At 43.0% G+C, this 15,549-nt stretch overlaps 1 protein-coding gene across 1 annotated transcript in view; it reads right to left on the bottom strand.

The window, feature by feature from the left end:
• The window catches only part of KLF13 (Kruppel like factor 13), a 101,474-nt gene extending 86,818 nt beyond the window's left edge, over positions 1-14,656 (bottom strand). Inside the window, 1 exon segment of the mRNA XM_043980120.1 lies at positions 13,540-14,656. Coding sequence (XP_043836055.1) covers positions 13,540-14,074 — 535 coding nt within the window. The 5' untranslated portion in view covers positions 14,075-14,656.
• Between the last annotated feature and the right edge of the window lie 893 nt (positions 14,657-15,549).

The raw sequence follows: 15,549 nt of genomic DNA, 5'->3' as shown, positions 1-15,549 counted from the left end.
GATAGAGAAAATGGAACCCAAACAAATTAACTGACTTCCCCAAGATCACACAGATGCCAAGTCCTCTCTCCCTCCAAATCCAACACTTTGCATTGTACTAGGCTGCTCCTGTAGCTTCTACCCATGCTTCCCATTCTTCTCAATAATTCTCGCTCAAGTTTGAGCCCATTTCCTTCTGTCCATTCCTCAGTGTACATAAAGACTGAAGCCAAGACTTATCTTTTTCAAGGTTTGTAAACTTCCTGCCTAATATACAGGTGAAAAAAGAGTACATGGATATAGTTCAGGGGGAAATAATAGGAAGCCTCTTATACAATAGCATCCTGTTTGTCTCATCTTCCCCACAAATGAATGATCCAGATAATTAAAGTTTATGACTATTGTTCTATTTCTTTCTTTCTTTTTTTTTGCTGGGCAATGAGGATTAAGTGACTTGCCCAGGGTCACACAGCTAGTAAGTGTCAAGTGTCTGAGGCCGGATTTGAACTCAGGTACTCCTGAATCCAGGGCTGGTGCTCTATCCACTGTGCCACCTAGCTGCCCCCAGTTCTATTTCTTTTTAAGTCACTAATAAAAATTGTTTCTCAAACAGTCTATATACATCTTTACAAACTTAAACATGCTGAGATTTATTTAACTTTTGGGGATGACTTTAAGAGTTACCATGAACGTCAGTTTTGTTTTTTTTTGTTTTGTTCTGGTTTTTCTTTTGTTCTTGTTGATTTGTTTGCTTGTTACCAGTTGTAAGTCAGTGATGCACTTGGGGGCATAGTTGTACATACAAACTGAATGGTTTTGGAACATCCTGAGGGTTACATTCCTATAGGCCCTTTAGGCACACCCTCTTTGCACACCTATGCTCTTAAGGTCTGTAAGGCTGTTCTCTACATTTAATTGCTACCAGGTCACTGTGTTTCTTGAGTTCTTATGTTTTGTATTTTCTTTTTATAGTTATTTTCTATCTTCTCCCTAATGGTTAGGCTTTCAAGTGTGCCTTAATTTAACTGTAACTCCCTGCCTTGATTCCTACTTTTATAAATCAGATGACCAAACAAGTTAGGATTGTGTGCAAAGTATGAGTGAATAGTCTCTGAATGAGGACCTAGGGGTTCTCCTATGAACTATATACATGAGTTTTAATGGATAAATTTTATAAAATAAAATGTGTAGGAGCTCCCGAACTCATGACATGATCGCCCAAAAAAACATCCAAATAACACCATAGGAAAATGCCCAGAGCAGCAAAACTCACAGAAGAATGTGCTGAAATCATCTTCTAACCAAGAACAGCTTGGAAGGTCAGAAGGAGGGAGCTGCTGTGCTAATACAGGAGTCGATCCCAACCCCACAGTCACCCTGACACAGATCCAGTCAGAGGAAGGCCTCACCAGAGAAGTAGACCCCTCAGAGCCTCTGAATCAGCTGAAGCACCAGTGTTGTCTGGAACTAAGCTCACAGTCTGGTGAGTGGGCTGAGCCCTGGGCAGGGGGGAGACTACATGGGTCTATGCAGGTGCTAAGGCAGAACTTGGATTTTACAACCCTGCTGAGAACCAGGAGGTAGGCTCAAGTAGCAGTGGCCCAGGTGGGGGAGGGGCACAGACTCGTTGGAGCTAACAACCACAACACACAAAGCTGGTTGATTAGCAAGTTGGTCTGGGATCATCTAAGGACCAGGTAACAGGCCGGGGGAGTGAAGAACCTAATTCTCTTTAAATCATACCACCTGGAACTTCTTAGGCTTGGGATACTGCAGCCTGGAAACAGTGCCCCACTTTAAGGAGCTAAAAGTCAAGTAAAAGAAAGGCAAGATGAGCAGACAGAGAAAGGTGAGGACCATAGAAAGTTTCTTCAGTAACAAAGAAGACCAAGGGGCACCCTCAGAGGAAGATGTCAACATCAGGGCCCCTATATCTAAAGCTTCCAAGAAAAATATGAATTGGTCTCAGGCAATAAAGGTGCTCAAAAAGGAGTTTGAAGATAAAGTTAGAGAGGTAGAGGAAAAAATGGAAAGAGAAATGAAGGTGATTCAGGAAAGACATGAGAAAAAAGTCAGCAGCTTGAAAAGTCAAATTGGCCAAATGGAAAAGGAGGTACAAAAGCTCTCTATGAAAATAATTGCCTAAGATCGAGGATTGAACAAATGGAAGCCAGTGACTTTATGAGAAACCAAGACACAATAAAGGAAATCTAAATGAATAAAAAAATAGAGGGCAATGTGAAATATCTTCTGGGAAAAACTGCTGACCTGGAAAATAGGTCCAAGAGAGATAATTTGAAAATTATTGGTCTACCTGAAAACCATGATCAAGGAAAGAGCTTAGACACTATCTTCCAAGATATTCTCAGGGGAAATTGCCCTAAAATTCTAGAAGAAGCAGCTAAAATAGAAATTGAAAGAATCCACCGATCACCTCCAGAAAGAGATCCCAAAAGGAAAACTCCTAGGAATATTATAGCCAAATTCCAGAACTCTCAGGTCAAGGAGAAAATATTGCAAGCTGCCAAAAAGAAAGAATTCAAGTACTGTGGAGCCCCAGTCAGGATAGCACAAGATCTAGCAGCTTCTACATTAAAGGACTGGAGGGTATAGAATATGATATTCCAAAGGGCAAGGGAAATAGGATTACAACCAAGAATCACCTACCCAGCAAAACTCAGCATAATCTTTCAGTGGAAAAAATGGGACTTTAATGAAAAAGAAGACTTTCAGATATTTGTGATGAAAAGACCTGAACTGAATGGCAAATTTGACTTTCAAATATAAGACCCTAGAGAACCATAAAAAATTGGAGCTAGGGGACATACCTAGGGTCGTACAGTGGGCGATTGTCTTGTGTCTGAGGCCAGGTTTGGGCTGGGATCCCCCTGGGTTCAGGGGTGATGCTTTGTCCACTGTGTCACCTAGCTAGGTGATGACACCCTTAGAGTTAAATTGAGGGATGAAGGGAATGCACTGGGGGAGGGGTAAGGGCAGAGGTGAAATCCTACATGAAAGAAACAGGAAAAGGTTTATAGAGTGGGGGAAGAGATGGGAGAGGAGCAGGGCAGTAAATGAATTTTACATTCATCAGAAAAGGCTCAAAGACCTTAAACTCATCAGAGGTGCCTCAAGGAGGGACTAACAGACACACCCAACTGGGTCTAGTAATCTGTTTAATCTGGGCAGTAAATGAGCCTAACACTCATCAGAATTGGCTCAAAGACCTCAATTTCATTAGAATTGGTTCAAGGAGGGAATAATGTACACACTCAATTGGGTAGAGTAATCTCTCTAACCCTGCAGGAAAATAGGAGGGGAAGGGGATAAAGAGAGAGGGGCAAAAGAAGGAAGGGCAGAGTGGGGGAGGGGACAGACAGAAGCAAAGCCCTTTTGAAGAGTTACAGGATAAAAGAAGATGGATAATAGAATAAATATCATGGGGAAGGGAATAGGATGGAAGGGAAACAGTTAAAAATAGTAATCATGAAAAAGAGAAAAGGGGAAAAATTGTACAAAAAATATTTATAGCAACTCTTGGTGGAGTCTAAGAATTGAGAATCAAGGGAATGTCCATCAATTGAGGAATGATGGGAAAAGCTGTGTTATATGATTGTAGTGGAATGGTCTTGTGCTACAGGAAAAGACTAAAAGGATGATCCCCCAAAAACCTTGAAAGACTAATGAATATCGATGTATAGTGAAGTGAGTAGAGCTGCGAGGACATTGTGCGTAGTGACAGCAGTATTGTTCAATGGGCAATTGTGAATGACTGAACTACTCTCAGCAGTGCAATGATCCAAGACAATCCCAAGGAACTAATGAGGAAGCTTACTATCCAGCCCCATAGAAAGAGCTGATAAAAAGAACACTTGTGGATTGTACACATGTAGCCTGGTTGCGATATTGTGGAGGAGGGGAGGAAAGGGAGGGAGGGAGGGAGGGAGGGAGAAAAATTTGGAATTATAAATCTTATGAAAATGAATGTTGAAAACTACCCTTAAATGTAACTGGAAAATAAAATAAATGTTTGTTGCTAAATCTCAAAATAAATAAATAAAATATGTAAGATAAACATCTATTTCAGCTACTCATCAGCCTTTTTTTTTCCCCTGTGTTCTAAATAGCTGAGTCACTAGGTAAGAGCTGTCCCTCATAAATGAGGTGTTAAAATCATTGTCTAGGGGCAGCTAGGTGGCGCAGTGGATAAAGCACCGGCCCTGGATTCAGAAGGACCTGAGTTCAAATCCGGCCTCAGACACTTAACATGTACTAGCTGTGTGACCTTGGGCAAGTCACTTAACCCCAATTGCCTCACCAAAAAAACCAAACCAAAACAAAACAAAACAAAAAAATCATTGTCTGATTTTATAAAAGAAACCATCAAGAAGCCTTCAACCTTTCTCATCTCCTGGTAAATGTACCTTACCCTTTAACAGCCCTTCTGCACATGCTGCCCAACCCCAGGCTCTTACAGAAGGTAAGAACACAGGATAGTTCCACAGAAACATATTAAAAACCTCCTTTTTAGAGGTAGCTAGGTGGCGCAGTGGATAGAGCACTGGCCTTGGATTCAGGAGGACCTGAGTTCAAATCTGGCTTCGGATACTTGTCACTTACTAGCTGTGTGACCCTGGGCAAGTCACTTAATCTTCATTGGCTTGAAAATAAAAGATTCCCATAAATGTTACCTGACATCTTCTTAGGACAATCATTGGGATAGAGGAGGGAATGGGGGACTATGATGATTTGGACATCTATTTCCAATCTAGAAAATGGTTTAGATAGTGATTAGTGTTAAATTATAAAACTTTCTGTCAGACTGGAATAAACTACAGTATTAGTATTAATATGTATGTTTTTCATTTAACAATACAGCAGGGCAGCTAGGTGGCGCAGTGGATAAAGCACCGGCCCTGGATTCAGGAGTACCTGAGTTCAAATCCGGCCTCAGACATTTGACACTAGCTGTGTGACCCTGGGCAAGTCACTTAAAACCCCATTGCCCTGAAAAAAAAAAAAAACAACAAAACAATACAGCAGTAGCTATTCTCACTATAGGCAATTCAAGTGCAGGGGTTTCTGGGAATTCTGATCCAGGAAACACACACATACTTGGTCACTTGGTCTAGAAGGGAAAACAACAGCACTATGTGTCTATTTAAATGTGGGTAGATGGGTGTGTCTTTACACTCCCTTTTTGAAAACAATGCATACAAGCTGGAAGACTGATTTTGGTCCAAGAACCATACTGAAAAGAAAACTAAACTTGTAACAAAGAAGGCTTTTGGCTTTAGATGCAACCTCAGATTCTTATTAGCTGTATGACCCTGGGCAGGTTACTGCACTTCTCCATGACTCAGTTTCCCTTTCTATAAAATGAGAGATTTTGTATGACCTCCAAGATGCTTTCCAGCTTTAAGTCAATCATTCTATAATTTATGATCTCCTTACCAGAGAAGTGGAAAATGACAGCTGAAGGTATCCCAGTACAACAAAATTATGAGTCTGAAAGGCTGGTTTTTAGTTTTTCTTAAATTTTATTTTGAGTTTGTTCTCTCTTTTCACATGTAGACACAAAAAAGAAGGCAGCTGGAAGAGAGAAAAATTCAACAATCTTATTGCTATACAGAAAAAATTGTAAACCACTAAGAGCAGCTCACCTGAATTTGTGAAAAATTTGGTTAAAATCTCTGGACCTCAGTTTACTCATCTATTTTAAAAAAAAAAAAGGATGGACCAAATCATCTCTAAGGACTCTTCTAGGGCTGATATTTTGTTATTTTAATGAGCTAGTGAGTATAATTAGCTCATGAATTATTTCTCTGAAAATAAGCGGCTCTGAGTTTTTCAAAACAGTTGATTTGCTTTAATAACATAAACTGAAGTCCAGGCCAGTTCCCATGGATCACACTTGAATCATTAGTAATGTTGTTCTATTTCACATGCTCCTTCCCTCCTTCCTTTCCACCTCCCTCCCCCTGACAAAGGAACAACTGTCTGTTGCTCATGCTTTAGCCCCCAAGGATTAACAGCATCTGTACTCCCCAAAATTGTAAGGTTGACAGAGTTGATTAACCTACAAGAAGAAGATAAACATACAATATTATTCTTGTTTTCGCCTGGCTTTAACAGAAAACTGTGGAAAAACTATGTGAGAACCGCAAGTTGTCTTGGCCCCGGTTAAAGACATTGAAGGAGAAACGTTTTGGCTAGCGGGCTGGAGGAAAAGCAGAGGACAGAACTGTTCTGAAAACAATTCTTTTGAGGGAACAAATAGGTAGGAATGTATTCAGAGTGTCTCTGCCAAGAAAGACAGTGTGTCCATTGCACTGGTAGCAAGCCAAACCCCCCCCCCCATTGCTCTGGACAACAAAACAGAATCTGACGAAGTCAAAACACTGGCTGCCAGCTGCTAGAATGATAGAAGCAGTGTGAGCTATTTCATAGGAGTGTTCTCTACCGGAGTCTAGTGGATAGATTTTCTAAAGAATGCAATGATCTCTAGGGTCTTTCAGTTATACCTCACATTTCCCTTCTTAATTTCCACATCAATGCCACTCTTTCATAGGGCTGGGTCTTAAAACCTTCTTTTTCTCTAGTCTAGGGAATAGAACAGAAATGGTAAACTATAGTAAACCCTTCTCTTACCAGTTGGGGACTGGGTGTTTTGGCTGACCAAATGGTCTGATTAATAGAAAATTATCTTGTGTGGATTACTACCTTTCAAACAACTTGATTGCAATAAAATACAATTGATATTAAAACTCTACTGAACATAATTTTATTTTTCAGTAATTCAGAAAGCCCTTTGGGATCTGGACCAGAGGATTCACAACCATCCTTATAGTCATTAGTATTACATCATTAAAGCCTATAACCACCAGTTAATAAAGCTTTCTGGTTGATACTGTCCTGTAATAAAGAGATTTCTCTAACTGGAAGAGTTAAATTTTCTGAAAATCTATGTGATCTGTATGTTCTATACAGCCTTTTTCTTGTTTAAAGAGGAAGGAAACATGAATTTAATTAAGTACCTAGCAGGTAGCTAAGTAGTGGAGTGGATAGAGCACTGGGCTTAAAATGAGGAAGATTCATCTTCATGAATTCAAATCCAGCCTCGGACATTTCCTAACTGTGTGACTGTAGGCAAGTCACTTAACCCTGTTTACCTTAGTTCCTCATCTGTAAAATGAGCAGGAAACGGAAATGGCAAACCACTTCAGTATCTTTGCCAAGAAAACCCCAAATGGGGTTAGGAAGAATCAGACACAACTGAAACTACACAATAAAAATTACGTGCCAGTCACTGTGCTGAACACTTCGCAAATATCATCTTATTTGATTCTCACAACAATCCTAGAAGGTAGGCACTAAGATTATCCCTATTTTACAGTTAATGAGGCAGAAATCGGGGAAATGACATGCCCAAGATCACACAGCTAATAGATGTCTATGTCTGTATTTGAACTCAGGTCTTTCTGACTCTTGGCTACTCAGTCACCTAACTGACTGACAGATGAGGTTGATTTGAATTCTAAGTTAATGTAATTTGGATCCCTCATGAAAAACAAATGAGTATTAATGACAGTAATAAGCTTGTATACATATTTTTAAAAATTGTTTAAGCTTAACCATGAATTAGAACATGAAGACCAAGACCACATTCAGAGAGAGATTTTTTTATATAGCTGTATGACCAACCTTTGGTTTAAGATTCTAATGAGAAGATATTTGAACGGATATTAGCTTAAATTTAAATACAGTGGAATGTAGGGGGAAATAGACAAAAAAAAAAAAATGAAAAGCTGCCCCATAAGGCTAAAGAGCACTCACAGAGCGAGAATATCTGGGTTCAAATCCTACCATTGTCATTTATTACTCTGTAACTTTCAGCAAGTCACTAAACCTCTCTAGGCCTCAGTTTCCTCACTTGTAAAATGAGAAACTTGGACTGGAGATCATGTAAGGCCTTTACTAGGTCTATATTGTTGATCCTGTGATCCAATGAGATATATTGTGCCTTATTGTTATAGTTATTTGGGAAAGGGGTGACATAATTTAATTCTCAGGACATTAGAATTAAGTCATAATACAGCCCATTATTGTCAGAGTTCTCCTGTGCTAATAATATGATAATAAAATCTTGAATGCTATGGCATCTTATACTTTACAAAATACTTTCCAACACTCTGGAGTTAATTGGACAAACATTTAAGTGCCTACGTATTAATGTCACTTTATACCAACCCTGTGAGGTACCCAGCTCAGCTATTATTACCTATGTCTTAAAGATCAAGACACAGGCTAAGTGATCCACCAGAGGTTATGGTCTAGCTAGGGAAATAAGTTTCTATAGTCTACCTCCTACCTCAGGCTTGTCTGTACTGACCGAAACTCCTTAAAGAGAGTGGTTGAAAGGTACTGTATTTAGGACCTGTGTGATTCTCTAGGCCTTTATAACATCTGTAAAATAAGAAGAGTGGACTAGATGACTTTTCCATCTTTGAATCCTTTGACATCCTGTGATCTGGTCTGACAGAGGTGCTTTCACACAGCGCCCCCTTACAAGGTCTTATTTCTCTGACTACTAGTGCTTATGCAAGAGTCAGATCAAGAAGTTTCGAAGGAACAAAGAAAACACTCACCAAAATAGGCACAGCACACATCAAGATGACATCTCACACATACATACACACAGGTATAGGGGATGGACTCATAATTTCATTGGTATTGGGAACTCCTAAGTCAATGTAGGTCAACACCCTCTCTGAAACTGATAGAGTTGTCTGGAGGTGCTAAAAAGCTAAATGATTAGCCCATAGCCCTACACCCAGTATCTGTGAGAAGTAGGATTTGAACCCAAGTCTTTCTGGCTCTCCTGGCTAGTTATCTGCCTAATGCATCATGCTATAGCTCACATGTCAATGTACAGATGCATGTTTATGTATGCATGTGTATATATGTGCCTTTGTGTATACCTATATCTATCTATCTAGGGGCAGTTAGGTACAGTGAATAAAGTGCTGAACTTTGAATCTGGAAGATCAGAGTTAAAATCCTGCTTTGGATACTTTAGCTGTATGATCCTGGGCAAGTCACTTAACTTCTCAATGCCTCAGTTTCCTCATCTATAAAATGGGATAATAATAGCATCCACCTCACAGGGTGTTTGTGAAGATCAAATGAAATAATTATATATAAAGTGCTTTGCTTAAAGCACAATATAAATGCTAGCTATTATTATCTCTAAAGTTTCTTCACATAATCCTGGTAAGGTGGGTAAAGAAAACATTTTTATTCCCATTTTACAAATGAAGGAATTGAGGCTCAAAGAGGTTAAATTGCCTTGCTAGTTGGTGGTAGAACTAAGAATTGAACCTGGTTCTTGTCATTGAAAGGCAAATGAGTCCTCTACCCACTATGAAATAATACTACAATGAGCCTGCAAATCAAATCCAATTCCAGATCCTCATCATCTACAAGAGGGTTAGTCTCCTGGGTAGAGAACAATTTGAGTATAGGTCAGACAGATCTTGATGTCCCTCAGGGTGACAATCTGATCCCAGCCCATTATTCATATCAACCCTTTACCTGGCTTGAAAAAAACTTCAGGCCTCTCTTTAAGTCATAGCATTACTGGGGTAGCTGTATGTTGCAAATCTTGGTTTCTGAGAGAAATTGAAAACATCTTAGAGCCCCTACAAAGTCATGTTAGTTGATGGGAATGACAATGACTTGGCTGGTCAACAAGGTTCAAGATGACCCAGTACTAAGAAAGAAGTTTTTCCAGGATTCGGAGAATAAAGGGAAAACAATCTAGCAAGACATTTTAAGAAAATGCTCTCAACATAGGGCATACTTTTTTAGGGATTGGTGAAAGAGGAATAAGCATTTCCTTAAACTTCTAAATTTGGGGTGATCTGTTTTGCTGGCAAAGATTCAGAAGGCTTGATATTCATAGAGGAACCCAAAACATAGAGGGAACATCTACATAGGAAATGTGAATTGAGAGTTGAGAGAATTATCTAGGACATTGAGAGGAAAAAATCTTTTAAAGCTAATGGACAGGACAACAGTAATTTATCCAGAAAATAAATTGTGCAGAATGGTAGTCCATGTTTGCTAGTGTAGACACTAAGAGAAAGAGCTTTGAATGTTCAAAATGAGGCTTATCTAGAACACCATTTGCCCATGGTATAATAGGATCATTCCAGAATCTTCCCCGGATTGTTTGTGTGTGTGTGTGTGTGTGTGTGTGTGTGTGCATATTTCTTCCCCATCTCACTTCCCATTCAGATAGAAAAGCTAGAGTCTCCTTCATATTTCAAAGTTCCTGAGGAATGTCCAGTGAAGTGAGAACACAGGTTGGGGAGTCTTTACCCTCCTGCCTTCTCCTCCGAGCTTACTATAGAAAGCCTGTTGCTAACCTACCTCTGCCCATCCCCCAATTTCATAGGCTAATAGCTGCCCTTCTACCATTTATAATACACAGCCACATGGTGATGTTTCATCTTGGTGTCCCTGTCTGAGAAGAGAGCGAAAGACGAACTGAGCTTGTTTTCTCAGTACTAAAACAGCCACACCTCTCAACTCTGAGCACAAACCACAGCCTTGGGCACATCCCCAACACTGACAGAGCCCCAGCTCTGGATATATGGCCAGCCTGACAATGCTCCCTAATTCTGATCCCATACCCCCTTAATCCTAACCACATACCCTCAAATTTGACCACATATCCCCAATCTCAATTAGATTCATCATTCCTGACCACACCCCCTCTTCCACTCCAAGGCTCTCTCTACCAGGGCTACTTACCCTTCAACACTGAGCACATCCACAAACTCTAATCATCGTTCCCCAGCCTTAACAGTACACTCTCAACATTAGCTACACCCTTAAACTGAAATAACTTCCTACACCCCCCAGTCCTAGTCACACTCTTTTTAACCTAACTCCCACTTACTCATGTTGGGGGGGGAGGGTCCGAAGGTCTGGAAAAGAAGGAACAGAGGAAGTCAAGAGAAGGTAGAGTGAAAGAAGAAAACAGAAAGCACAATGTGTACCTTGGGGAAAGAGTGGAAGTAAAATGAAAGTCAACAAAAGAATGACTTAAAGCTTCCTTTTTCCAAAGCACCTCAGTGTGCTGGAAGAAAAAATGAAAAGAGGCAGAGATTCTAAGTAGCAATCTAAGAGCTCTGATACTGTGTGAAGATGGGTTTAGGAAAGTAAAATTTGGTATTTAGGATGTTAGTAAAGTTCTTTCCGTGTGTTGGGAGGTGTATAAAATTAATAACAAACAAATAATTCATTTATGTACAGATGGATCAGAAAAATGTTTTCAGAGCTGTTGGTCTGACTAGGCACAAAACTGAAAAGATAAGATTAATAAATTAATTCGCTTTGTTTCGAAGGGGGAAAAGGAGGGGTTTTTTTATTACAGTTGGGAGGAGAGACCAACTATTTTCTCACGCCTTTTGTTGGTTTTGAGTAAAATGGAGGGGAAAAGTGTCTGTGTAATTAAACGCAAGCTAAGACAAGTACTTCCAAACATACAGTGCTCATTCAGCCCATGTCACGCCATATTCCAGACCTGAGTCCTGGCCTTCGGGATTATTATTTATCTTTGTTTACTTGCAGCCTTTAGCAGTTAAGTCTGTCCTGTATACACAATGTCAGCAATTGAGGGGACAGGACTTTCCTATGTTCGATGACGAGGTTTGGATTCCTGGGAAGGAGCTCCAGTTAGCCGGATAAACAAAAGAAAGGAGTTAAAGATTAAAAACCCTTTGTAAATAGGAAGTTTGTTCTTTCCCGGAGCAGCAAGTCTCTGGGTGTGGAGCTGCTGGGGGGGGGGGGGGGGGGGGGGGATTTGTGCGTGTGCGTGAGTGTGGAATGTGTGTGTGTATGTGTGTGTGTGTGTGTGTGTGTGTGTGTGTGTGTGTGTGTGTGTGTGTGTGTGTGTAAAAGAGAGAGACAGAGCCCGAGTATTTCCACTGTCTGGCTAGTTGGGTGGGGGAGCTTCCAACAAAGAAACCCCATTCCCCCCGGGTCCCGTCATATCCTGGGACAGAGTCACTCTCTTCCCCATTCCTCCCCCACGGCACACAGTCAGTACGGTTGGCTCTAGTAACAACAAATTAAAGCCCAGAGCGCCGAGAAAAAAAAAATTACAGGAAGAGGGGAGCGAAGAATGTGCAGAGTAGCTGGCGAGCGGCGGTGTCCCCGGGTGAACCCGACCCGGCCAGGGCTCCTCCCCTTGGTTTCCCTCCCAGCCCCTCCCAAATTTACTTGGGCTGGGAAAAGGAGGGGGTGGGGGGAAAGGAGGGCTTTCCCCATAGCTCGTCTGGTCCCTCACCCAGCCGAGAACTCCGAAAAAAACGTGCGGCTTCATTTTCCTGGCGTTCTACGAGAAGAACGAACGCAGAAAGGCTCAGAGGGCTGGCGCCGGGCCACTCCCCTCCCCATGTCGACTAGGAAGTGGGACAGGACCGGGCCGGAGCCATCCACCTGCCCCTCGGACGCCCCGCCCGGCTCCCTGCCGCCTCTCCCGCTGGCTCGCCCTGGGGCTAGCCGCCCAGCCTTTAAAGTGGGGCGGGGTCGCCCAGGCTCCCAGTGCAGGGCGCTTCTTGGGACTCCCCCAGACCCGACCACCACCACCTTCCCCCTACAACCACCACTTGTTGTCCCAGCCCCTTTTCCAGACCCTGGTCATCTCCTAGCTCGCTACGAAGGGTAGGGAGACGGTGTTCTCTGATCCTCCACCTCCTGTTACCCCAACACCCCAGCCGTGATGGCTTCCCACGAGCCCCACTGCCTCTACCAGAGTCAAGTTCTAAGGCGCACCCCGAGAGCCAAGGAGGTTACTGGATTATGAATGAGAAGCCTTGGAAGGGAAAGGAAGGCAAAATTTGGTTCAAGGTTTCTAGGAAGCTGTCGGCATCCAGAACTGATGGAGGGTAGCCGGTGTTGGAGCAGTACCGGTGTACCTCGCTGTATGCACTAATTTCCGGGAAAAGTTTTGTGCAAATCGAATTTTTGTAAACCAGATCACATTGTGTACGCGTTGGGGGAATCACTATTTAAAGCAATTCTAGGTGAACCCTTTTTCTGAAATGTTGAATCATTTTGAGATGAGAATAACCCCATCCCCCGGGGGTTATTTCCCGTATAAAATCGCAGATTATTCTATATCAAGTTTGCTTACAGCGGGGTACAACTGTAGAGAGGACAGGTAGCTTGTGGGTGTGGAAGACGAAAACAAGCTGAACCAAAAAGGTTTCCGACCGTTTACAATCTTGACACCTGGGGGACAGGGGTGATGGGAAAGCAGGATGGGAAGTGGATAAGGACTAGTGTCACTTACTGTCCACGGCACTAACACGCCACTTTATTCTCGTCACTTTAAAACATTAACAACAACCAGGGAGAAAAGGTGTCAGTTCCTGGCACCAGGTGTCAGCTTGGAAACGTACAAGAGACAAATCCTAACGTTGGCCTTGGGGGGTGCCACTCCTTACACAGTTTAATGGCTAAGCCACTGGCCGGCTGGGGACTGACCTGTATGAGTCCTTAGGTGAGCTTTGAGGTGGGAGGATTTGCCATAAACTTTTTCGCAGCCCGCGTAGTGACATCTGTGCTTTTTCTGAGGTGACTCGGGGTCAGCTCGGCTTCTCCCCCGTCTGCTCCTTTGTTTGAGGCTGGGCTCGCTCCCTGCTGGACTAGTAGGTGTGGCTGCTTCTCCACTCCATCGGCTGTCCGGGGAGGCGGCTTCCTGAACCGGCTCCCCCGACAGAGAGAGGTGGCTAGGTAATTTCTCCTTTTTGGAGACATTTTCCCTCCTCTCCGTCGGCGGGGCAGGAGCTGGGACGTGTTGGTTGAGATCAGCTAAAATCCTGGCCACCACGATCAAAGAGGCGTTGTCTTTGCCAGTCTCTCTGCCTTCTCGCCTGTCTTCAGCATTCAGAAAATGAGGGGCGGCTGTGCCTTCGGGTGAGGTGTCGGGGTCCTCTTTGGGGCTATGGACAATCGCGCCATTGGACATGGAAACAAGGCACTCGGCTGCAAAATGATCCACATAGGCGGCGGCTGCCATTTTACAGAGAAATTGTTTGTTTTAATCTCGAATTGCACTTTGTCTCTCTTTGCATAAAAATATGTATATAAATATATCTCTATATATCCAAGCTGGTGGGCGGAGGGGGTGGGGGATGGGTCTTCTCTCTGGGCACGCTGCGTACTGTGAGTGCCGGGTTGGTAGCTTTACCAAAACTGCACTTCGTCCAGGAAGATCCCACCCGGCCGGTCATTAAAAAGTGAATGCATTTGAAGTCCAGTGAAAGGAAAAAGAGGAAATCCCAGCTCAGGAAGCTGCGGCTTCATCGGCTTCAAAAGCTGATTTTTTTTGAAGGATGCCAAATAATAAACATAAAAAAAATAATGCTGCTGGTCTATCCCTTCCCTTGCATTGTGACAGTAGAACAAGCTTTGCCCGTTATTGCTGCTCTGAGGGTGTTTCAATCCCGGGTGTGGGCGTGGTCTGGGGAGAACATCTGGGCCCGACGTCACCCCAGAAGCCACATCCTGGGGCAGATCAGGTTAAAAAACGTTCAGCTGCGGCTAAGGCTGCAAAGCTGCATGTGAGGAGTAGGCAGGGGAGGCAGGACCTTTGCATAGAGAGAGATATGTGTGGCTTGTGAGCATGAACTGAGGGAGGCTGCCAGTGTTGGCAAATGAAACAGAGGTCGCCATTGGCCTGGGGTAGGTATCGCAGGAGCCAATCAGAACCATGATGGGGAAACTTCTACAGTTGCAAGTTTCCTGGAACCAATCGGATTCCTGTTACAGGCGAGCCGAACCGCGAGGACAGAAATTTGAGATAAGCTCTTGGCTCGCTTCTGTGAAACCTCCTTAAAAGCAGCCGTAGGGTTTCAGGGTGTAGTTTTGTGGAGATGCTCACACCCTAGCCCCACCCTTACCGCCACCCTCGTGCCTCGGGCATCTCATTCAAGGGCTTGTGCAACGATACAATCTCATCCTTAGCTCTCCTGTCATTTTCCTGCAAAAGCTGCCCAGCTATCTCAGGGAAGCCGACCATTTATACAATTATGTCCTTGGATTACTGTTTATGGTATCTTTGGTTCGGCCTTTAGAAACACACACGTATATTCATATGTTACATCTATTACGTATATAAAATCCTCCTCTAACCAAGATATGCAAACTGATCAGGAGCAGAATGAGATGTGTTTGAGAAGTGGGATGCAAACCTGGTACCGACCTGAGTGTACTCTAAAACCCACGTTCATCCAAGCAAGTGTCCTGAACGGTCTCCGATCCCACCTGTCATGAACTCAGCCTCTAAATCACGAACAGTCCAGGGGCCCAAGGACCTGGAGCTATTGAGACCTAAAGATCCCATTACCACCACCCCACACACACCCACACACCCACCACATACATAACACACATGTAGCCGCTACAGAAATTGGTTGCCTCAGTCATCTGCTCCGACCGAAGGAAACACAAGACAAAAACCAAGAACTCGTGTTCCCCTTCACATCAAGGCTT

This window comes from Dromiciops gliroides, chromosome 2 (genome assembly GCF_019393635.1).
Source record: "Dromiciops gliroides isolate mDroGli1 chromosome 2, mDroGli1.pri, whole genome shotgun sequence".
In the NCBI taxonomy this organism is placed as follows: Eukaryota; Metazoa; Chordata; class Mammalia; order Microbiotheria; family Microbiotheriidae; genus Dromiciops; species Dromiciops gliroides.
The sequence above is the reverse complement of the archived record's forward strand: the minus strand, read 5'-3'. Positions and strand labels throughout refer to the sequence as shown.